The sequence below is a fragment of the Pituophis catenifer genome, unplaced genomic scaffold (assembly GCF_029215685.1).
Source record: "Pituophis catenifer annectens isolate HBS135680 unplaced genomic scaffold, rPitCat1.0.hap2 SCAF_2, whole genome shotgun sequence".
NCBI lineage: Eukaryota > Metazoa > Chordata > Lepidosauria > Squamata > Colubridae > Pituophis > Pituophis catenifer.
This window is the reverse complement of record NW_027256882.1, coordinates 172,068,049-172,092,363: the sequence shown is the minus strand read 5'-3', so window position 1 is coordinate 172,092,363 and position 24,315 is coordinate 172,068,049. Positions and strand designations below refer to the sequence as shown.

At 40.5% G+C, this 24,315-nt stretch overlaps 2 protein-coding genes across 4 annotated transcripts in view; one reads left to right on the top strand and one right to left on the bottom strand.

Moving 5' to 3' along the window:
- Positions 1-15,515, top strand: part of RBM10 (RNA binding motif protein 10) — a 28,516-nt gene extending 13,001 nt beyond the window's left edge. For both annotated transcript variants that reach the window (XM_070938035.1, XM_070938034.1), the window contains 19 exons: positions 1,145-1,218; positions 3,202-3,288; positions 4,163-4,223; positions 4,326-4,499; positions 6,297-6,457; positions 7,161-7,258; positions 7,381-7,468; positions 8,198-8,408; positions 8,500-8,657; positions 8,742-8,883; positions 9,026-9,117; positions 9,280-9,453; positions 10,461-10,610; positions 11,378-11,443; positions 11,749-11,934; positions 13,984-14,058; positions 14,158-14,261; positions 14,424-14,553; positions 15,264-15,515. In XM_070938035.1, coding sequence (XP_070794136.1) covers positions 1,145-1,218; positions 3,202-3,288; positions 4,163-4,223; positions 4,326-4,499; positions 6,297-6,457; positions 7,161-7,258; positions 7,381-7,468; positions 8,198-8,408; positions 8,500-8,657; positions 8,742-8,883; positions 9,026-9,117; positions 9,280-9,453; positions 10,461-10,610; positions 11,378-11,443; positions 11,749-11,934; positions 13,984-14,058; positions 14,158-14,261; positions 14,424-14,553; positions 15,264-15,389 — 2,357 coding nt within the window. In that variant the 3' untranslated portion in view covers positions 15,390-15,515. The remainder of the gene's footprint in view (positions 1-1,144; positions 1,219-3,201; positions 3,289-4,162; positions 4,224-4,325; positions 4,500-6,296; positions 6,458-7,160; positions 7,259-7,380; positions 7,469-8,197; positions 8,409-8,499; positions 8,658-8,741; positions 8,884-9,025; positions 9,118-9,279; positions 9,454-10,460; positions 10,611-11,377; positions 11,444-11,748; positions 11,935-13,983; positions 14,059-14,157; positions 14,262-14,423; positions 14,554-15,263) is intronic.
- Positions 15,516-15,610: 95 nt separating this feature from the next.
- LOC139312873 (uncharacterized) lies at positions 15,611-23,909 on the bottom strand. Of its 2 annotated transcripts, XM_070938038.1 has the most exons (8): positions 23,801-23,909; positions 19,913-20,166; positions 19,661-19,724; positions 18,067-18,194; positions 17,122-17,240; positions 16,497-16,632; positions 15,998-16,094; positions 15,611-15,853 (listed from the first exon to the last, which is right to left on the bottom strand). In XM_070938038.1, exons 1-8 carry the CDS (start codon positions 23,907-23,909, stop codon positions 15,807-15,809), a joined length of 954 nt encoding a protein of 317 aa, XP_070794139.1. In that variant the 3' UTR covers positions 15,611-15,806. The 2 variants fall into 2 exon arrangements, with proteins under 2 accessions (XP_070794139.1, XP_070794137.1); XM_070938036.1 differs by having other exon boundaries at positions 15,611-16,094; positions 23,801-23,870.
- Positions 23,910-24,315: the final 406 nt, after the last annotated feature.

Below are 24,315 nucleotides of genomic sequence, written 5' to 3'. Positions count from 1 at the left end.
CTTTCTTTTCTCTCCCACCCCCTTCCTTTATTTTAAAGCAAGCTTTATGTTTTTGATGATAGTCCTCTGTATCTGCCCTTGTTGTTCAAGGCCTGAAGTGGACCGGCAGATACTGCAAGATGGAGGGTACAGAAAGGCACCCTGCTTCTATGAGCAACCAGAGGCTAAGAGAAGACAATTACAATGCAAAATGAATTTTACATTTCAACAAAGACTGGAATTGCAGACTTTTGAGAAAAAGCCTCCCAAAATGTAGTCTCTTGAATGTTCCCATTTAGTGGACTGGTCTTACCTAATGTCAGTTTGGTTTCCCTTTAAACATTTTATCTTAATTCCAGTGCTACTAAGGAAAAAAGTGGGAATCAGTGCCTTTTTGGAATTGTAATAAACTTCTCTCAATTTAGGCACATGAATTTATGTTACATTTATGCAAGCAACACTTATCATTCTTTATTGCAATAGAAAGGGACTATTGTTGTTTCTGTTGGACAGATGGACCGATAAGATTGAAAGAGTGATTGATGGAGTTATCAGAAGAATTTTAAGACAGAATTTAAATACAATTCTTTCAGAATCAAGTTCAGCAGACTGCAGCATTTTATCTTGATCCTCTCCTGTTATGTGGGGTTATTTTAACCTTTCCTGAAGCTAAACAGCAAAGTCAGTAGGACAAGTGTCATATGTAGCCTCCTGCATAGATTCTTTTAACCAGCTATTTCTTAAAATATGAAAAAGGATAACTGACTATTAGTGCTAGAAATAGATATCTTCAATATTCTCCTTCTTGTCCTTTATCCTTTCGGAAATACAGGCTAGATAAGCATTGACCTGGAAGTTGGGATACCACAATTCTCTTCTCAGTTCTAGGAAAAATAAACAACTAGATGGTTTGAGTAGCAGTGAATAGCATCTGTCCATCAAAAATACTTTACTGGAATGATCATAAGAGATGCTTGAGACCAGCATTTGAGTCTGCACCACTCCATTTTGCAACTTAGGGTGCCTTTTCTGTGCCTTCCCACTCTACCTTATTTTCTCCCCTGCGCCCTGCCCTTGCCCCATTTGGTACAGCAACAGGGGTGCGTGATGTTGGCTGGATCTGTTGACTAACACACTGCGTCTGTATCTGAATGCTGTCCTCCAGGTCAGAGCCGGGGCTTCGCCTTCGTCGAGTTTAATCACTTGCAGGACGCTACACGATGGATGGAAGCCAATCAGGTTGCTTTGCTGCACTTGAAACCCACAAGTACTGCTACTGTTAATGACCAATCTCAACACCTGGTTCATGTGACAAATTCTAGATGCCTTCCCCCTTAGGGAATCACTGAACTGGGATTAGGAAGAGCAGCTAGAACTGAAAGTCAGCTATCTTGCCTTGTTTACAATTCAAGGAATCAAACAGAGTACTGGGAACTAGGCGTTTGACTTCTGGGATCTACTCATGACCTGGAAAAAAAAGGGGAGGTTCAAGAAAACAGGGCTTCAAAGTGACATTAAAAAATTCAGGCAGCAAGTCAGAACTGGATTTAATTTCCACCATGGGGATGACAGCGGGATCTGACAAGTTGAGCAGAGGAATTTAGATGCTGATCCACATTAAGGGGATTGTGGGAGTTCCTAGCTGTAAGAAATAGGGGCTTGGGAAATCATGAATCCTGTCTGTGTTCTCCCTCCTCTGGAAATATGCATGCTCAGTGTGACACTGGCAGTTTATAGCTATAGCTGAACAGTAGATATTGAAGCTGGCCACCCGTCAGTGGGTGTCTTTTTCTCCATAATCTGCCAGAAATTATTAGGAGTGCAAATCTAAAATGGAATCTTCCCTAGGAAGGTTTTCTTCTCTCCTTTATCACAACAGCTGTTTCTTGACAGCCTCTCTGTCTAAGACCCCATGTTCTCTTTAGCACCGTAGGTTTACAGTAGAGATGATGTGACATGCCATGTTTTTAAGACCCAAACTGTGTCTGTTCTGACTAGTTTAAAACTGTACTCTTATTTCCAAGCGACTATAATCTGGATGAAAATGCAATCCTAGCCCGACTGGGTTTCCTGGGGTTTATGCAGCTATGGCAGTTACCTTTGCCATTTCCTTTTCTTCCTGTTTTCCTGTGTTGACAATATAGTTGGGCCACGTGTGCGCATCCCCAGTGGGAGCTGACATGTGTAGCCCCAAGCATGGCTGAGATGATACATGTTGCTCTGGATGTGGGAGGGATGCGGAAAAATTGGGTTGAGAGACATATGGTGAGGATTGCCTTTTAAGCACAGACTGTACAACTATGTGTGAAATTTGGCAATGTTTCTCTCCAAAGGTTGGCAGTGGGCAAGGGATAGGCAAGGTTCTTGCATTTATCAGAAAGAGGTTCTAGTCAATTAGGCCTTGACTTAGCAGCTTTTAGGAATTGGTTTTGGAAAGTGGTCTGGTTTAGTGTTCTGGTCCTCCTGGATTATATGCCCATAGAATTGTTTGATGTCTTCACCAAATGTAGAGACCTTGCAATTGAGTAAAATAGTAATTTTGATAGGCCATTTAGGGAATATACGGTTAGAGTAATTAAATTGGGGTGTTGTGTATGGCAGAACAGAATAGAAATCTAGCATTGAACATCTGTGGATGTGTGCATAATATTAAAATCTTATTTAATCTCTCCCAAAAGCTTTCATTTTCAAGGGAGATTGAGTGTTTCTCCAAGCATGCCCTTAAATTCGAATTGACACTACTGTAGCAGAGATTTGTATTGAATGAGGGAGCGGATAGAGAAATATGCCCATTGTGTGGGCACAGTGGCACTGGGTTGGGAAAAGAGAAGAAAAGAGAAATGGTGGGGCAGAAGGTCAACAAAGGTTATTCTAGTGGTCTAGAGGTATTGTATAGTGGTATCTCACAGCACGGCTGCATTTCTCTTGTCTGTTTCTCCTTTTCTTCATCTTTCTCTCTTTCTCTCTCCAACACACTCTCCCTCCATCACAGCAACCGGACGTCCCGGTACCTTGGGTAGAAACAGGTGTCGGCCAGATTAGGTGTTCTCTAGCCAAATAGCCAAGTTCCAAAACTCTCTCAGCCTATGCTCCCTTCCCTCCCTCACCCTCATCCATTCAGCTGAAGGGTTTGAACCTCTCCTTCTTTCTGCTGCGGCAGTGATGGGCACCTTCTCTCTCCCTCCACTTCAGAGTCTCATTGGGGTGTTTCTCTCCCTGCAGCATTCACTCACCATCCTTGGTCAGAAAGTCTCCATGCACTACAGTGACCCTAAACCGAAGATCAATGAGGATTGGCTCTGCAGCAAGGTATCTGCTTTTTTGAATCAGTTTGTAGAGATATTCCGTGATGTGGTACTCAGAGCTGTGGGTCTGGATTGCAGTGTGAAGGATGTTGTCCTGCCGGGGGAACAAGATTAGTGGGCTCAACAGTAGCCTGATGTACTTAGAACAATGGCTATGACTTTTTCCAATTGCAAGGGGTAAATATTGAATATTAATCAAAGGCAGAAGCAAAACCTCCCTATTTCAATGATGAAGACTCAATATAAATTCAGCCCTCTTGCTTAGTTTTGCTTCTAAAATAATGATTAAAGTGTTATTTTCCTTAATATTTTCTAAAATAGTGATTGCAAATGTTTTTGTCAAAGATTGTACCAACAACAAGAAAATAAAAGATACAGAGCAGTTTAGGAAGCTTGACTTTATGAGCAAAGACTGAGGCATAATCGGACAAAGGGATTATTTTCTCAGGTTTTATTGAATATTTTTGAATGCTTTTCCATCACAACCATTAGGACAAGAATTTAAATTATGCATTAAGGGATAATAGTAGCAGGTACAGTGGCTTTCATTCACAAAAGATCCTATTCCAATAGAATATCTACTGATAACAAAAAACACATGCAGAAAAAGCTTGTTTGCAAGCATAAAATAACACAAAATTGTGAAAAAAACCTGAGATGTGAGGGACAATACATTATGGACACCAAAGTCAGGTTGTGTATTTTCCAACTTTAATTATTTGAAACCACAGATACCAAATCCTTGAATAATGAGAGAAACTTGTGATTTTGCAGTAAGGAACATATCCTGATAGGGAAACACTTTTATGAAAGAGTGTTTCGTGGGAGACATTTATTTGAAAATAAAGATTGTCTTTTTTCCCCCCCTACACCAATAGTGTGGAGTTCAGAATTTCAAGCGCAGAGAGAAATGTTTCAAGTGTGGCATTCCCAGATCTGGTAAGATTAATAGCTCAGTTCTTTTAGCTCTGTTTGTGCCTGTAGAAACTACTCTTAATTCCCCCCCCCTTTTTTTTTTCATCATCCTCCACTTTGCAACAGAAGCTGAGCAGAAGCTACCCCCTGGCGGTCGCTTAGATCAACTAGTGGCGTTATCAGGGCGTGAACTTAGCCAAGGCCTTCTGCCTCTCCCGCAGCCATACCAGGTGTCAGCAGCTCTGTCCACTCAGCCTGTGGCCCCCATATCTGAACCATGTGCAGAGAATGCTAATGACAGTGAGTATAAAATTTGATATACAGCAGCAATAAAGTAATTCAATTTTCATGGTGTTCCCCATGAAACTCTTAATTGTTGTAGATGAGAGGATTGAGATTTATTAATTAGGTTTCTTCAGTTGATTTATTAATTTAAAAACCTCAAGCTTCTGAGGAAGGTCCCATAACATTTTACATACCGTATTTTTCGGAGTATAAGATGCACCGGAGTATAAGATGCACCTACCTTTTTTGGTGAGGAAAAGAAGAAAAAGAAATCTCCCTCTGCCTCTGAGGAATTTTGCCTCGTTGCAGCAAACAGCCCGCTTTACTTTTATTTTCGTTTTCAGCATAGCTTGATTAGCACAAGGAAAAAAAAATCTGCTCCAGCAATTTACCTCTTTGCAGCAAGCAGCAGAGCCCTGCACAAAACAGCTGAGAGCAAATCAGCTGAGAGTCGGGAGGCCGATCCAATCAACTTGTGCTAATTAGCTTGTGCTGAAGGTGAAAGGTGCTGTTTTTTCTTGCTGTTTGCTTGCAAGAAGGTAACTGCTGCGAGGCAGAGGCCAAAGGGTGGAGGCCAGTGGGTGGGCGGGACTACATTCGGTGTATAAGACGCACCTAAATTTTCACCCCCTTTTAGGGGGGAAAAAGGTGCATCTTACACTCCAAAAAATACGGTAGTTGAATTTTTGTGTTCAGGCTTAGAAGTCGGTTGGCAGTCCCAGCTTGGCTGTAAAATAGAAATTAGCTGGTTTAATTGGTATAGCTTTTAAATGTAACTCCTAGCTCTAGAAATTCAGCGCAGATAAGTTCAATTGGCAAATAGGGGGAATTGTGCTAATGTATAGATGTTTTATAGTAAGTTTTGAAATCTCATGCTGAAGAAAGCCCCTGCAAAAGTCGATTCTGCTATTGGAATGAATTGTGTCAACTGTTTTTGAAAGTAATCCGGTATCAGGACTTGGTATTGTCATTGGTTTGAAATGGATAATGGAGAATTTATAAAGTGGAAACAGGAAATATAGAAAAACAGAAACAGGAAAACACTGTTTGCAAAGCAAAGATAGTTTATGAAAATTATGGAGACTGCAATGAGCTGAATACACACACACACACACACACACACACACACACACACACACTAGCTATTGGTCAGCTATTTTATTACCGTTACCTTCTTCCCTTTTCCTGTTGAAGAAAAATATACCACAGCTTCTTATTTGATAAGAGATATTTTTCACTCCAGGAGAAGAAGATAATAGTTGCAATAGCAGTAAGAAAACTGAGAAGGGAGCCCTACAATTGAATACTTATCTGCTGTGCTACTGTTTTATTGCTGAGAAAGGGAATGTCATTGTCAAGTATCTGAAATGAAAAAAGGTGTCCTCCTGACTTGAACAATTGGCTGGAAGGCTGTTTTGTTGTCCATTAGAAGCTATTATCAAAACGAAGCAGCCAGACGGTAATGGCAGTGTATATTCAAATTGTAGATCTGCCATTGCCATATGTAAACAGAATAGCAAAAAGAGTGCTTACAGTGTCGTTTAAGTTGTTTAATTCAGATTTGGTTTGGCTTCCTATTACATTTAACAGAAAATAATGATAGATTTCCTTTATGGCCATGACGGCCAGAGTTGTGGGAATTGGGCAGTATATAAATGTTATTTATTATCATCAATAAAAGAGGAAGCCAAAATTTTATTGGCTTTTACTAATAGTACGTTTTTAGCTGTGCAGAGTTTTAAATTCCTTCAGGTGAAAATTCACATGTCCTTGTAAGTTTACAGTTCCAACTACTGTTTCTTATTCTGCCAGCCATTATCTTGCGAAACCTGAATCCACATAGCACAATGGACTCCATCTTAAGTTCTTTGGCGCCATATGCAGTTCTCTCCTCATCGAATGTCCGTGTCATTAAAGACAAGCAGACACAGCTCAATCGTGGTTTTGCTTTCATTCAGCTCTCTACTATTGTGGTGAGTGCAAGAAATAGTACACATGGCATTTCTGCTTTGCGTTAGAGGTTGAGATCATGAGAATGATGGGCTTTAGGAAAGTAATAAAGTAGCTTGGAAAACAGAGCTTAACTGAACTTTTAGTCTGAGGAAAGCCAAGGGGAAGCTATGCAGAAGATCTTATGGGCTCAAGGCATTAATTCCCTCCCTTCTACTAACTACAGCTAGAGACTTGAGAGGATGAAAACAGAAAAGGGAAGAAAAATAATATAGACTAAATTGTGTCAGTGTCTGGTTTTGCAGTTTATGGAAAAATAAATATACTAGTACTTACTTTAATACTGGAGAGCAAAACACAACCTTGGTGCTACCTTGGAGCACAATCCAAAATCTTTTGTGCATTGAGTCCATGTACTATAGAATTACCTATAGTACAAAATGGAGAATGGAGGTGAGGATTAATAAGATTTGTTCACCTCTAAGTTGCACCCTCAAGAACACTTAAAGAAATTGCTAAGACTAAATGCCAGTAAGAAAACGATGCTGGAAAACAGGTTGGATTGAGACAGAGGGATCAAAGATAACCCAACGATCCTTTGTAGTTGAGAGGGAAGTTGAATTTGCGTATTCCTGATTAACCCCTCCACCGCACTTAACATCATATTAAGCAATTGGTATGTTTGTTTTTCTGAGGGTTTTCATTTCTTGTCCTTTCGTTTCTCAGGAGGCAGCTCAGTTGCTGCAGATCCTTCAGGCCCTGCATCCACCACTAAACATTGATGGCAAGACAATTAATGTGGAATTCGCAAAAGGTTCCAAACGGTTTGTAAGAAGTCATTTCCCTAGAACTGAGTCTTCTGTTGTGTAACAACACTCAAGTCATTGAGTTTGGGTGGGTACAAGTTGAATACAATAAAATTTAAAAATTCTTCATCCCTTTGCAGGGATCTAAGTTCATCAGATGGAAACCGCATTAGTGCTGCTTCGGTAGCCAGCACTGCCATTGCAGCTGCGCAATGGGCTATCTCACAGGTAAATTGATTGAGGGAAGAGAAAGGAAAGGAAGTTGAATAGGTTTTGGACACAGAGGAGGAAGGGGGGACTTTTTCTTTTCTCTCCTCAAATGCATCCTGGAAAATATTCTGACTTCTTATAGCACCTCTGGGCAGGAGGGGAAACATCTAAGTGTATCCCATACTGCAGCAAAAATGCTTTTCTATTCATACAGCGATACACAGTGAACTATTACCACCGAGGGGGGTTTCTGACGGTGTCATAAAACTGAGAATCAGTGGGCCGGCTGCGGGAGGCTTGTCTTCATGTCTCTTGGCTTGCCTTCTGCCTCTGTCTGCGGTCAGTGCCACCATGCAAAGATGGGCCTCCCACGGCCGGCTAGTGCTCTCGTCTTTCCTGTGGCCTGCGTGGCGCATCCAAATTGCTTGCCTCCCCTCACACCTCTGCCTCTGTCTGCTACTTGGACAGGGAATTAATTCACCTGCGCAGCATGTGCTGCGCAGCCCCAGAGTGCGCCAACTAAGGGACCAGTGGGTTGCAGCTGCTGCTGGATACCGTTGGTCCCTGCATGCTTGCTACCTCTTGCGCGTGTAATTATATATATATATATATGTATTACAAAGCATGGTGCTGTAAAATAATTGTCTTTTAAAAAGAAGAAAACATCTATGTCTAACCGTGGAAAAATGTCTAATTACTACCCTGCCTTAGTAACAGATTTCCTCTTTTATTTGGTCTTCCAAATAGGCATCACAGGGCCGAGAGGCCTCGTGGGCTACCCAGGATGAGCAGTCTGCTGATTATGGTTATTACCAGCATGATGAACCTTACAGCGCTCAAGAAGCCACAGCATACTCGCAGGGCGGATACCTGAAAGGATCCCAGTCTCAGTCTGGTTCTTCTGGGACAGCAGCTGTTGGGAAGGCAGACAAGATCCAGGGGGAGGGATCAGTAGCAGGTAAGCTCCTCTGCCTCATATTCCTTTCTGACCTGTTGTAGGATGTTTTGTACCTCCTGACTTTGCCTCTGCCTCTTCCATTGCAAAATAGCTGACGGATCACAGGAACCTGGTGTGCCAGGTATTGATCCAGTGCCTGTCCTACCAACTTTTCCTCGTACCACCCAGAACGCAGCTGTAACAGCCACGTACCAGGCCAGTGGAAGCTCTGAAGGGGCAAGTCCAGCCCAAGGAAATGCTGTTGCTCAGGTACAACTGAAGTGATTTAAGTGCATGTATTAAAAGATTTTATAATCTATGCACCTATCAATCTACTCTCTCCCCTGTTCTCAGTCATACACCATAGTTTCACCCGCTGTATTGAAGCCCGATGTGCCTAATGCTGCCCAGCTCTCCAGTGCAACTCCTGGCATGTCCACCAGCACTTCCAGTTTGCCAGCCAGCTCTGCTGGACAGGAACCTTACACACAATACCGTGAGTGGCGGAGGGAAGAGGGATTGGTATATATTCAGATCTTCTTAGAAACAGGAATCCCATTAGGAGCGGAGAACAGAATAGCCTCTCCTAGGCTGTGTGGCCACTTTTGCTAATTGCTTTTTCTCTTTCTGGCCATTAGCTGTCCCAGATGTCTCCACGTATCAATATGATGAAAGTTCTGGCTACTATTACGATCCTCTTACTGGGCTCTACTATGACCCTAATTCCCAGGTGAGTTGTCTGTCTTTAGGCAGACTTTGTTACTTTATGCATATGGCAGAGATGAGAACAATGAGCTGAAAGTTTGACTCGTCTTGTAGTGCTGTGGTAGCTCTCAAATTGCACAACGTCCTGCAGTATCCAAAGATGAGCTGTGTCATTGTTTCTTTCCAGTATTACTACAATGCTCAGATGCAGCAGTATCTGTACTGGGAAAGTGAGAGATGCACTTACATCCCAGCCTCAGACCAGGCGGCTGACAGCTACAAGGATGGTAGCAGTTCAGGAGGTGGCAACAAAGAGGGAAAAGAGAAAAAGGAAAAGCATAAGACAAAAACAGCCCAGCAGGTGAGCATCACTCTTTTTTTCTCATCCCGTTTCTCTTCATTTGCCTTTGAATTCTAGGTGTTTCATACCTGAATACCTTTTAGAACAGGGGTGTCAAACTTGATTTCATTGAGGGCCGCATCAGGGTTGTGTTTGACCTTCGGGGGGGGCAGGGGTGTGTGGCCAGCTTGATGTCACTCATGTCGGGGGGTGCTTGTGGTGGCCTGAGTGCACTGCCAGCAAAAACGGGCTCCCAAGCTCTGTTTTTGGCTGCAACGGCCTCCTGCAACCCTCTGCCAGCAAAAACAGAGCTTGGGAGTGCCGGCTGAAGTCCTCGCGAGCTCCATTTTCAGCTGCAACGGCCTCCTGCAACCCTCTGCCAGCAAAAATGGAGCTTGGGAGGGTTGCACACAGTCGTCCTGAGCTCCGTTTTTGCTGACAGAGGCATCGTGGGCCTATCCTTCACTGTTTCCAGTGCAGCCCTGCAGGCTGGATCTAAGCATCCTGTGGACCGAATCCGGCCCCTGAGCCTTGACACCCATTTTTTCTGGCAAGCTGGTATAGTTATAATTCTGTCTTGGGACTAGTTAGAAGGTCTGCTTTCATCAAAGTGCGTTCCTCTATAGACTGAGGAACTTTTGCACAGGGAAGAGGTTTAACATTGTGGTAAGATTTTTTCTCAAGGCAGGAAAATATACTCAATGACTAGAAATATTTTATTTATTTATTTATTATTTAAATTTGTATACTGCCCTTCTCCCGAAGGACTCAGGGCGGTGAACAGCCAAAATTAAAATACATACAATATAAAATAGTAGTAAGGCATCCCATAATGGAAAAGCATTCCCCTCCCCCCCATGAGGAGGGGGGGGAGGCAGTAATTTAGTGTTCTCTCTCGGTCTTGTTAACATTCCTGCTCTTTTGAAGATAGCGTATCTTCCCAGTGTGAAACGAGAGCTCATTTCTCCTTGTTTTTTTTTCTTTTTCCCCTATGTACATTTCCTTCCTTTTCATGGACTGTCTTCCAGATTGCAAAGGATATGGAACGCTGGGCCCGCAGCCTCAATAAACAGAAGGAGAATTTCAAAAATAGCTTTCAGCCAGTCTCCTCCATACGAGAGGATGAAAGGCGGGAATCAGCCACAGCTGACGCTGGCTATGCTATCCTTGAGAAGAAGGTACAATTTGTGGGGAGTGCACCATTAAACCAGGAATATACCTGTAACAAAACAATCCGATACAGGTAGTCCTTGATTTACAACCACAATTGAACCCCAGATTTTTGTTGCTAGATGAAACAATTATTAAGTGAATTTTGCCCCATTTTAGGCCTTTCTTGTCACAATTGTTAAGTGAATAACTGCAGTTATTGTTAGTAATATGGTTGTTAAGTGAATCTGACTCCCTCATTGTTTGTCAGAAGACTGCAAAAGATGATTACATGACCCAGGGACACTTCAGATGTCATAAATATGAGTCAGTTGCCAAGCATCTGAAATTTGATCACGTTACCATTGGTTGTTTTCACATTGACTAGTGTAAAAAACAGTCATAAGTCACTTTTTACAACGCCAATGTAATTTCGAATGGTCACTAAATGAACTGTTGTAAATCGAAGACTGCCTGTAGTTAATAAAGGCATGCATGAAGATTCATCAGCATTTGTTAACTAATAAAGAACTATATTGGGTATTGTTTCAGCATTAACGTATATATATTGTAAATTGCTATTGCAATGTGGTATGTTGTATGCTTTTTTAAAAATACAATCATGCAGAAATAAGAGAGGGAGTGGTTATATTTGAGTTAATGTTTATTATTATGCAGCATCCTGAATGACCACCTTGTGTAGTTTGAGAGACTGTTTTGACTGCTGTGTAGAAAAAATGTATTTTCATTAGGAAAAATGATTAAATATTTCCCTGCTTTGTTTTGTTGTTCTTAGGGAGCACTGGCTGAGAGGCAGCATAGTAGCATGGATTTGTCCAAGTTTACTGGTGATGATCGGCTGGTAAGCCTTTCCTCTCGACTTTCTCTGAAATGTAAACTTTCTGGGCTTCACTCTGAATGACCAGAAGAATGGGTAAAGATGTAGAGATTCTACAAATCTGGCTGATATTTAATACGCTGAGATATGAAATAGAGATACCAATATTTATGTATCAAGGGAAGTGTTGAACACAAGAACTCTTCTGTGTCAAAAGCTATTTCTGATAATCCAGAAGAGTGGGGATTATAGGAGTTAACTTGCTACATTGAAAAATCAGATTAAGGTAAATAGTTCTGATTCTGGTATATAATCCTCCCCCCTTGCAGAGTCCACCTCGAGGCTTAGTGGCTGCATACAGTGGTGAAAGCGACAGTGAAGAGGAACAAGAGAAGGCAGCTGATCGGGAGGAGAAATTAACTGATTGGCACAAACTGGCTTGCCTGCTTTGTCGCAGACAGTTTCCCAGCAAGGAGGCTCTTATTCGTCACCAGCAGCTATCGGGCTTACATAAGGTATGCAGCTGACAAGAGTCTTATCATTTTCAGTACAGGTAGTCCTAGTCTTATGACCACAAATTGAGCCCAGAATTTATGTTGCTAAGTGAGAAATTTGTTAAGTGAGTTTTGTCCCACTTTATGACTTTTCTTGTCACATTTGTTAAGTGAATCAATGCAGTTGTTAAATTAGTAACAAGGTTGTTAAATGAATCTGGCTTCCCCATTGACTTTGCTTGTCAGAAGGTTGCAAAATGGGGTCACATGACCCGGGATACTGCAACCGTCATAAATGAGTCAGTTGTCAAGCATCTGAATGTGAATCACGTGACCATGGGGATGCTACAATGGTCATAAGTGTGAAAAATGGTCATAAGTCACTTTTTTCAGTGGCGTTGTAACTTAGAACAGTCACTAAATGAACTATTGTAAGTCGAGGACTACCTGTACAATCAACAATAGCAGCTACTTGGACTACTTGGATTAGAGGCCATGGGGGAATTTTCGGATGATTCTAATTCTTCGTAGGCAAAATTTTAATACTTTGACCATGCAAGATCCAGCAAAATGCCACTGTTCCTAGCCATAAATTGTTAGAAATCAACTTTGTTCTTGTCAATATGTTGAACAGATTGCATTGTTTTGAATTAGCCTTAAAAACCCGAAAGAGTTAATATTGTGAAAGAGACAATGTGAAGGAGACACCAAATGGTTTATAAGAATAATGGCTATCAGTAAGAATATTGCAACTTTCATAAAGGTTTCTGAGAATTGATCAAATAGGAGAAGTATAATCTTGTAATAGTAAGAGCAAGTGAAACTATTAACAATGGGAGATAGGAGTTTTGATTCCTGTTAGCTGTATAATAGGAATTTTAATAACATGTGATGTAGATTCAACCTTTATATCTGAATTCAGGCAACTACTGCTTTCATAAAGAAGGGTTAATCAGTTATTGTCCTGAAGAGTAGTATCTCAGTTTGTGCCGAAGTCTCTAATAAAGAATGTATAGGATATTAAAATCTAGATCTGAGGAAGGGGCCAATTATGTTGTAGGAAAGATGGAAAACACTGCATTGAATTTGAATATCTAAATCTCAAATCCTCTGCTTCCGTTTTATCCTGGGCAAAAGCAGAAAATGTCAGCAAGGAAAGCCAAATAATCGATACTCTGCCTCCTTAGGGTAAAGCCAAACCTAGCTAGCAAGGGGAGATTGGCTAAGAAAGTTCCCAAAAGCTTTTTATCGGCAGAGTCTTAATCAAGCCCAAAAGATTCAGTCTAATTCTAACTGTATTATGAGTTAGTTTCAGAGAAATAAACTATTCAGAGAATAGTTCCTGGAGAAATAAATAGAAGGTTTAATCCAGATAAAACCGTGGTAGTTTTATTGGATAGTTTATCCAGGAATGCAGTTTGTGTTGTAAGTTGTGTTCCTCTTAAAGGAGCAAATACTTACTTCGCTCCTGAATACATCTGGCAGCTTTACCTAGTGTGCTTTTGCCCAGCTTGTAGGCGTGCTAATTGTAGTTGTTCCTGGAGAAAGCATATTTGGCTTTTTGGTAAAGAATGCCTTAATTTGATTGATAGATAGCAGAGACAGAAGATTTTAAGAATTTGAAAAGAGACCAACAACATGCATAGAAAAGACACAATAATTTGCTTAAATTGTTTCTAAATTACAATATAATTCCCTGCAGTCTTTAGTATTACTTCATTGGGGGAAAGTTCCCAAATGGAGCTTATAATTCGGAAGAGAGCTTTGTAGGAGTACCCAGAAAGCATTCTTTGTTGAGTTTGGATCCTTTAGTAAAGTTTAGATTGCAATCTGAAAATGTTTGTTACAGTTTCACCTATAATGTTTTTTATACCTATATATTTTTAATTTGTTATTAATTTTAAGATGCTTACTGCCTTTGGTACTTCAGGAATAAAATATTAAGCTAAAATATAAACATAATACTGCTAATACAGAAATGATTGCATGTCTTAGGAGCAAACATGGCTCTCCAGAGAGTGTTTTGAATCTTCCTCCACTCCTTCATCCTATTCTTTTTCTCCTCTGTAGCAAAATTTGGAGATTCACCGACGGGCACATTTGTCAGAGCAAGAGCTTGAGGCCCTTGAAAAGAATGACATGGAGGTACAATAGATGGGACAGATGATGGGGGGCACTACAAGGGAATGGTTTGTACAGAAAACATCTCATCAGCTAACACTGTCCCTTCATCACTATTTTCAGATGAAGTATCGAGATCGTGCAGCTGAGCGAAGGGAAAAATACGGTGTTCCTGAGCCACCAGAACCCAAGAAAAGAAAATATTCAGCTGTGACCCCAGCCACGGTGTAAGTTTTACACTACAGGTTTCATTTTTAGAAGAGGCTGCATTTCTTAGCAGAGTGTTCTTTGCCCCATTGCATTGGGCCGTTTTCTTTGGTCTCAACTGGCAGAAGAGAGAGCAGGATTGTCTTAACTGTTTACTTCATCCCCTCCCCCATTTGCAACAGGGATTTTGAACAACCAACACGAGATGGACTGGGAAGCGACAATATTGGCAGCCGCATGCTGCAGGCCATGGGTTGGAAAGAAGGCAGCGGGTTGGGTCGCAAGAAACAGGGCATTGTAACCCCTATTGAGGTAATTTTTCAGGTTGCTCTATATGTAAATAAATAAATAAATATTGTATTCTGGAAGGGCATGCAATCTCTCCAGTTGCTTTCTCTTATTATATACTGGCTTTGCATAAAGGGAAAGACTTTGAGTCTTATTGCATAGTATTAGAGCCGAGGTGGCGCAGTGGTTAGAGTGCAGTACTGCAGGCTACTTCAGCTGACTGCTAGTTGCAGTTCAGCAGATCGAATCTCACCAGACTCAAGGTTGACTCAGCCTTCCAACTTTCTGAGGAGGGTAAAATGAGGACCCAGATTGTTGGGGGCAATATGCTGACTCTGTAAACCGCTTAGAGAGCTGTGAAGCACTATGAAGCGGTATATAAGTCTAAGTGCTATTGCTATTAGAACATTAATAGATCAGTTTATATACATTGCCTTGGCTTTCTTCTGTCCCATATATTACACTGTCTGTAAAAAAGGAAATTGCTGTGATAGGAAACATGATTGTTAAAAATAGAAATTGGGAGCAAGAACTGAACTGTTCCACAAGAAGGGAGTTGATGGTATGGTTGTTTGACATCGATAAAATGATTTCACACAATGAGAAAAGATGGCATCTTACAAAATAGGCCAAAATAGAGTAGTTCTGTGATGAAGAGTTTTATTTTTCCTTTTGTTACAATGTGTTATCTTGTTTGGGAGGCTCTGTGATTTTATTTTTTCCTTCTCTCTTAGGCCCCAACTCGAGTACGAGGGTCTGGCCTTGGCTCCCGTGGCAGCTCTTATGGGGCTGTAGCATCAGAGTCATACCGGGAAGCATTGCACAAGACAATGCTCACTCGTTTCAACGAGTCAGACTGAACTTTGTAAGAAGCACCTCCTGTACAGTATTTTGCTGCTGCCTCCCCTTACTCCCCCCGCCTTCCAACTTTCAGTATGTTCTTTTGGTTGACTTTTTTTTTAATTAAATGTTCAAATGGACAAGGATTTGGACAGAGGATTTTACATGGCTGAAGCATGTGGAAAATGAACAATACACTTGGTGCTCTTATGACTATTAAGCATTTCCAATGTTCATTATGTATAAATATGTGGTACAGTAAACTCTTTGAGTTTACAAGATTTCCACATATAGGTACAAAGATTGTACCTAATTGTAGCCCTGACCAAGATTTTGTAGTCTCAGTCCTTGGGGTTTCCATCTGACATGCTGGTCTTGGCTTTAGCAAAAAGAAAATACAGGGAAAACTCTCATCTCATCAGGCAGCTCTTGGCTTTTCAAAGGCTCTGGTGTAGCCCTTCCACCAACTCTACATAATGGGGTTCTGAAAAGAGAGAAGCAGAGGAAAGCTCTGTATGCATGGTACTTCTACAAAGAAGCCTCTCTTTGTCATTTTCTCCCCCGTCTCTCTTCCCAGAGTTCATTTTTTTTACTTTGACCATACATAGCTGACATTGAGGATGCCTACCTTGATCAGGTTGAATGTAACTATGTCTGATTAGAAAATCCAGTGCTACCATTGCGCAGTTGGGCTTGAAATCGGAAGATCCAATGGCCTCTCTCACCTGCGTGGGAAGATTTACAATTAACATATAAAGTAGAAATGGCAGTTAGTACTCCAATGTCATGCCCAGACTAAGATAATGGCTACCATAGCACAGAATTAATGAGAATGTGTGCTAATACGTTTCTTCTATCATTCCAAATAAAGTTAAACACTAAACATAATAATGAGCTAGAAAACTATAGGAGAGCTGCAGTCCTACCATCTCTTGTTTGAAATATGCCACAAAATGGTACAGTATCCATAATGTGTAATCAGTTTTCATTGGGATTTCCAAAGATATACTTCTCATTACAAATGGTAACAGCAAAGAAAATTATTTGTTTGAGGGGGGCCTCATCAGTGCTATCTTTCATTGTTCAAAAGGCAACCTTTATTGGTAAGCATCATGGCATCTACGAACCTTATCAAGTGACCAAAGGTAAAATTCTTGCACTTCTCCATCTCCCACTTGGGGCACAAATTCTTCAGGCAGCTCTAGGTCATATACAAACTGGCATTCAGGATAGATGCCTCCATCTGATCCTTCATATGTGTAGCTGGGATGGGGAAAAAAGAATAATTCAATCACACCAGTGACTTCCATAGAGAATGTTCAAATGTTCAGGGATGTTCTCGTGCGGAGTAACACTGATTTGAGTTACAGAGAGAAAGTGACCTCATTCAGAGGAGCCCAAGTCATCTTTTTATACTGCTGCTGAGATTCCTATGAAATGAGGAGTGACATTTAGAGGTCCATGTATGCTTTATGGATAAATGCTATGTGCTACATCAAGGCAATCTGTGGTCTGGAAATTCTACATATTAACACTGCTGCTATACTTGACATATTTGTTTTCACGATTCAGCTGGAATAGGTAGCAGTCAAGAAAATCATATAATAGTTGAATGAAAAATTATTGATTATAAATACAGTATGTTCCCTTGATGTCAACTTCAAGGGAAATATGTATGTATATATGCACACAAGCAAACATAAATACTGCTATGCTACAATGCACCTTGGATTTTAGAACTTTCTACATTACCTGATAGTTCCAACAGATTTGGATAATGTAGCAAGGGAAGCAGGAATGCAAGCCTCTTCTTGGCACTCTTTTATTAGTGTTTCTCTGACACCCAGCTCTGATGAAATGCCACCTGCAGCCTAGCCAAAAAAGAAACCCAAATTGTGGTTCACCATAAAGTAAGCAGTCAACATTAGCTATTTTTGGTATTTAAGAAGGATCTTTTCCATCAAACAGAAGAATAATTTCTGAGCTGGCAAATTAGATAGCTTCAAGACTTCTTTGGAGCGTTTACACACAGTCCCCAACTTACAACCATTTATTTAGTAAACATTCAAAGTTACAATGGCACTGAAAACTGATTTATGACTGGTCCTCACACTTATAACTATTGCCGCATGCCCACAGTCACATGATCTAAAATTGGGTGCTTAACTAGCATGAATTTACAATGGTTACACTGTCCTGGGGTCATGTGATCACCATTTGCGACCTTCTCAACTGGCTTCTGACAAGCAAAATCAATGGGGAAAATCCAGATTTGCTTAATTACCGTGTATTTCACTTAACTGCAGTGGTTCACTTAACAACCATAGCAAAAAAGGTCATAAAATTGGATGCGGCTCTCTTTAACTGCCTTGCTTAGCAAGGGAAATTCTGGTCCCAATTGTAGATTGAGGACTACTATATATGCTTTTACTCTGTAAGAAAAATATCGGCAGGAAGAACTTCTATGTTCACATTGCTAAGAAAAATGATAATTTCATTTGATGCTGAAATTATAATTTTGTATAAATAATAAAGGCTTATTTCTATTTAGGGCATTCAACCCAATACTGTGGCCTGCCCAAGCTCTTTAAGTGATTTCTCTGGCTGTATCGGAGCAATAAAGAGTATTTAGACAACTGTTAGCTAATCCCATCTTCATATGAGATATTCTATTTGTCATCCTATTTTATCTCTTACCAAATTATCCAATAAGCCAGGATATGTGGGTTTGTTCAAGGCCCTACGGGCCAGCCACATGTGCATTTCATCATTTCGCCAAGTATAGCCATTCAGATGGGCACCATAGCGCTTCACTCCAAATAGTGCTGGATCAAGAGAAATCAGATATGAATTTAGGCAGCATTTCTTGCTGCCTAAACCAAACACCTACCTTTGCACTGTATAGTCTGATTTTATGAGTAATTTCATCTGCTTAAGCCTTCGTAATGTATTTACTATCAATAGTATTTACTATTAAAATACTGCGTTGGGGAATGTTGACAAGAAAATACAATAGTAAAGGAACAGCAAGAATGTCCGTAAACACAATTCCTTCTTTACGATTTACAATGCAATATTTGAAGAATTCTTAACGCAAGTTCAAACTTTTCTTTATTTCTCTAGAGCTGCTGAAGTTGATCCAAGATTGGTGGTCCATTAAAAATACCTAAAAACCCATCCCAAATTTTCAATAATTTTGCATTGAAGAGACTGCACTGTGGTTAACTCCAATGCAGAAAACAAATTACTATTGTCTCTTCTGAAGTGATTTGCCTGTGCTTAGCTTCCTATACACTGATATATCAAGGCCCATGGAAGTCTGATACTTCTAATTGTTGAGTTTTATGGAAAAGGAATGCTTGGCATGAACAGTTTTTTTCATAGCATAATATTGGAGAGGAAGAAATCTGATTTTACAGGGAAGGAAAATTAGTGTCTTAAGGTGGGGTTTTGTTTTTTTTTGGTGTGCGGTGATCTTGACATGTATTCATCCTAACAATTTGAAGGAATAGCGATCTACTTTTTACGTGCAAACTATGCCATCTGTTTTAAAATAAAATTATAAAATATCTGTTCAAAGGCCTATAAAATTATATACTGGTATTCAGGAAGCAATATTGGAGCAAAATGTGATGGCAAGATTCGTTACTCATTCCTACTTTTGGGTTGGGAAACAGGAAACAGGAAGAAGAAAATATTATTTTTCTTTAGAATTGGTGAACATACCTAAACAGATGCAGAGATTTATGTATTTGCTCATGGGACACCTTAATAATGAAATAGTTTCTGAAACACAGTATTTACAGTATTTAAACTATTGTTAATGCACATATTTAAAAGAATATCAGCAAGGAAGCCACATTTCTTCACTGAGATTTCTTCACTAAGGCATTTCTTATCTAAATTTCCTAAGTAGATGAAATACTTTGGACTCTGGAATTTATGGAATGCCATAAGTTCTTTGGTTAAGGCTTTATCCCATGTCTCTGCAGCTTACAATAGTTTTGTTAGATTTTGCACAGGAGTTCAAATCACCCTATATAGTGCACCATTCCGGTTTTCTCATAATAGCCCAGTAAGAGAAGATAAACAGAAAAAAAAGATTAGCCCAAAGTTACCCAATGACGGGGGGTGGACTAGAATCTTGGTCTCTCTGCCCCTAATACAATCCATATCACTCTGGCTCTCTTTTCTAAGATAATTTATAATTTCAAAAATTACACACAGTGGAGTTATTTACTTTTGCACAAGTTCAGGTCTTTCCTATACAGCATAGTGCCTTTAAACTTACGTGTTGCAGCCCGTTCCATGCTGAAGAAAGGTGTGTCACAAAAATAGGGCATTACATTGTACATCTGAAACACAGGTATATTTTTATTAGTGAATAGCTGTGGTTTTGGAACCCTCTCCTTCCCCGCAACTGCACTGTCTTCCTAAGTTGTTATTCAGAATAACACTGGACTTTTCTTGCCTACATCTCTTCAATAGTCAGAAATAGAAGAGAGTCCCTTTCCTTTTGCTTGGTTGCGCCAAGGCTTCTCACCTCATCCCTCCAGCCTTTTAAACAAGGAAAAGCTTGCTGTGCTTTCAGCTCCTTGAGCACTCTTTGTACTGCAGCTGTCCTCTGGTCACAAGAAGTCAGTTGTTTGTTAAGTTCCACCTTTGGAGGGGCTTTATCTCCCTGAGACACTGAGAAAACAGTCGGGTACTGATGGAGACATTTGGCTACAGCCGGTGGGACATATCCTACTTGTTGTCCAGCAACCATAAATGGCAAACACAGCGCCTTGAAAGAACCTGCAAAGAAATAAACCCAAATCAATCTCTCTTGCAGCTAAAATCTAGTTTCTACAAATAAGTCAAATCTGCCAAAATGCTTCTTTGGAAAATAATCTGGGTTACTAATTTAACAACTGCAGTGATTCACTTAACAACTGTGGCAAGAATGGCCATAAAATGGGGCAAAATTAATTTAACAAATGATTGCTTATTTGTACCCTATGAATATCATTAAGTGTTGTACCTTATGATTCTTGATGAACGTATCTTGTCTTTTTATGTGCACTGAGAGCATATGCACCAAAGACTAATTCCTTGTGTTTCTAATCACACTTGGCCAATAAAGAATATCTATCTATCTATCTATCTATCTATCTATCTATCTATCTATCTATCTATCTATCTATCCAACAGAAATTTTGGATTTAATTGTGCTAGCAAATCAAGGATTATTTATTTATTATTTATTTAATCATATTTTTTTTGAATAAAAAGTTTTTATTATTTTTTATAATCAAACAGATAACATTTTCACTTGTATATTTAAACATTTATAAACCCACCCTTCCACCCCCCTTCCCACCCCCCTCCCCCGACTTCCCAGAAGAAAAACAGGATATAAATTTTATCAAACATACGCTAAAATATGCTAATAATGCAAGACTATAATTCCCTAGACCCCTTAACTCCCCTTCTACAAATTATTCATCAACCTCCCTTTAAACTCAAAGAAACATATAATCCTTTAGGCCTAAGAGTTTTAAAAACATTAACAAACACTAATAGATCATTCAAAGCCTAAAGTTCTCATAATACATCTGTAAGGAATTCTTAGTTCATTTTCTTAATCATTTTACTCTCCCTCCTACTTTTATTCTCAAGATTCAAATATTTTTCCTTAAACCTTAAATAATCATTAATTGAATTCTTAATTCATTTACTTAATCATTGTAATTAGTCATTAATACATCAATTATTAAACCAAAGAAAATTAATCTTCCCTTCTTCCTTTCTTTCTATATTTTTTCCAATCTTTGTTCCTCCCTCTTACTTTTATTTTAAGGAGGTTTTGATTTTCAACTGGGGGTTGATGTATCTTTAAAACTTGCCCCTTTCTTGGAATCATTTCCTCTGATTTGGAGCCCCCATATCAACTCTTCTTGCTTATATAATCAGTCAGTCCATAGAACGAAGAGTTAACTTGATGAGTTTGCAAAAAAAAGTCCAGTTGTTGCATTTCAATTAATTGTGTGAAAACCTCTGCCAAATCTTCCGAAACCTTGTAGGGCTGATCAGTTTCTTCTTCTCTCTGCTCCAAATTATGTTTTTGAAAAGTACTGTCAGTTAATTCCACAAGGGCAGGAAAAGGGTTTGAAGATCCTTGAGAATCAGCCAAATCTAGCTTCTCTGTTTTAATCAAAATGTCTCCTTCATTGTCATTGTGCTTTCCTTCAAAAACATCCTCATTTACTTTTAAATCCTCCACCAGCTCTATAAATTTTCGTTCTTTGGTTGCTGTAAAGTTATTAATAATTGCCATTTGGTTATTTGTGGCTTCGTTGATAAGTTCTGTAAGATCTCTGAAAAAATCCTCTTGGCTTTGTGAATCAGTTCTCTGTGTCATTTCTGACGCCATTAAAAAGCTTCCACCACTTTCAGAAACTCCTTGTTGGAAGCCATATTATTTTAAGAAATTTTTTCTTTTCAAAGCCAAAACATCTCTTAAGCAACTTTCTCAAATTTATTTGTAGTTTATCACGCAAGATAGTCTTTTCTACACCCAGCTCTCAAATCCCAGCAGCTTAAGTCCAGTCTCTAAGCACAAATCTATTAACAAGCACTTAGCTTTCACTTTCAGTCCAGCCATAATAAAGACGCCATTCCTCCTTCCGCTCAGCAAAATCAAATAGAAACAATGTATCCCAGGAGTTAAGCAAAATACTTGCAAAGGCTTGTTCTCCTGCTTCCGTTCTGCCTGCTTTTGGAATCAATCTTCTTGTTGACAGCAGAGTTGGTCGCCGGCGTCTAGCTCCGTTTAAAACGGAGTCGCCACGGATCCGGAGCTTCAGTGGGCTGAACGGGGAGCTCTCACCCTCCAAGCCCCTGGAATTGCTCCAGGCGCTCCCGGGGAGCTCTACCTTCGCCCACCGGCTCTCCTCTCCTTCTTCTCCCGAAGGAGAGGTTTTCGGGCCGTCTGACAGCTGATTAGCGCTATCAGAACGGCTCCAATGGAATCGCGGGGCTGGTGATCTGAAAAGACCATCCGCGACGCCGACGGTGCCAACGGAAGTCCTATTTATTATTTATTTAATCATATTTATATGCTGCCCTTCTCCCGAAGGACTCGGGGCGGCTCACAAAGATAAAAACCACAGAACAATAGTTAATAAGTTAATTTAAGTTAATTAAAATAATCCAATTAAAACCCTTAGAGAACTAAAAACTCCTAGCAGATCAGACGATTTGTTGGAAGAGCCATGTCTTCAGGTCCCTGCGGAAGGAGTGGAGGTCGGGGGCCATCCGGAGCCCGATGGGTAACCCATTCCAGAGGGTCGGTGCACCCACAGAGAACGCCCTCATCCTGGGCACCATCAGCCAACAGTGCCTGGCCGATGGCACCCGGAGGAGGGCAGCCCTATGCGAGCGCACTGGACAGTGGGAGGCCGGCAGAAGGTGCTCCTGCAAGTACCCCGGGCCCATGCCATGAAAGGCTTTATAGGTAAGTACCAGCACCTTGAAGCGGGTCCGGAGGACCACTGGTAACCAGTACAGCTCGCGCAGGAGAGGTGTAACACGGGAGTAACGGGAAGCTCCCGTAACAACCCGCACGGCCGCATTCTGGATTACCTGTACAAACTCAAAGACGATATAGAGAAAGTAGTTTTTGTGGTAAGAAAACTTAACAGCAAAATCATTATGAAGAAAGGATTAATAAAAGTCCTAAAGCCATCATCTCAGATTCACTCAGAACACATAAAATTAAGCCTTTTGCCCCATTGCTTTTACATGACTTATCTTAAACCACGTTTGCCATTTGATGTCCGTTTCCTTGTTTGCAAAGAGCTTTTCATTATCATTTACTTAAAAAACCACAACCTTAAAGTATCAGCAAACGGATCCCCTTCATAGTTTGCCTTCATTCCAGATCGTTTTAGGAAGGTGCTGAAAAGCATCAGTCCCAATGTTTGCAAAAACCGTCCGTTTATTCCTACTCTCGGCTTTCTGTACCAGAAATAATTAAACCATAAGCGAATGCTCCTTTTTTTTCTTGCTGTTTGCATAGCGGTCTTTGCAAGCGATTTGCAAAACGAAGAGGAAGGGAAAATGAATCCAGTCCGTTTCTCATTTATTTCTTCCGCGCTTTTAAAGCAAGCGGCGGTTACCTTTATATACGTTCCCATTATCTGGGTCTCTCCCCATAGCAGAGCTGGAGGTAATGAAATATGCCCTTACGAGGACAAGCTCGCCTTGGCTTACCTTTTTGGCTGAAGCTTTCTGCATTTCTAGCGGTTGAATGTCAATCCTGTCCAGGACGTTTAATATTGAAAGGCGCCTAAACGCTGGCTTTAAATCTGCTTGCGTGTGGGTGTGTATGCGGTCCGGTGGCTAAATTCTGAAGAAAACGGCTCAGGCGGAAAGCCCGCGGTCGTACCTGCTCCATGAAAGGAATTCATCTTCTTCAGCAGCTTCCGCGCTCGCTCCGACCATCCTTCGGCCGCCATGGTGCCTCTTGTAGAAAGCCCGCCCTCACCCCTGCTCATCACCCCGGACCATTCCAAGCGTAATTCTCATTGGCTCGACCAGTCGTTCTGATTCCTGATTGGCCTTCATCCTTCGAATTCCATCGGGAAGCTCCGGAGAGCTCGGAGATCCGACTTAGTAGCGATTCGCCTCTTTTACCGTCCAAGGTTTCTGGTGAGAAATATGTTTTTTTTAAAAAAAAAAAAAAAAAAAAACCCAATTCCAAAAAAGAATCAGAGGATGGTTTTTGTTTTTTTTATTTTAATTTTTTTTTAGAAAAGCTACTAGCAGAGAACTTGGAAAGCGACCAGCTATTGCAATACCTCGGGAGTGAAAAGGATGTGGGTCTGCATTCATTGGGGTGGGTCTGTACTGCATTGTACACTAGATAGCAGGGGTGTCCAACTCTTTGTGGTTTAATAATGC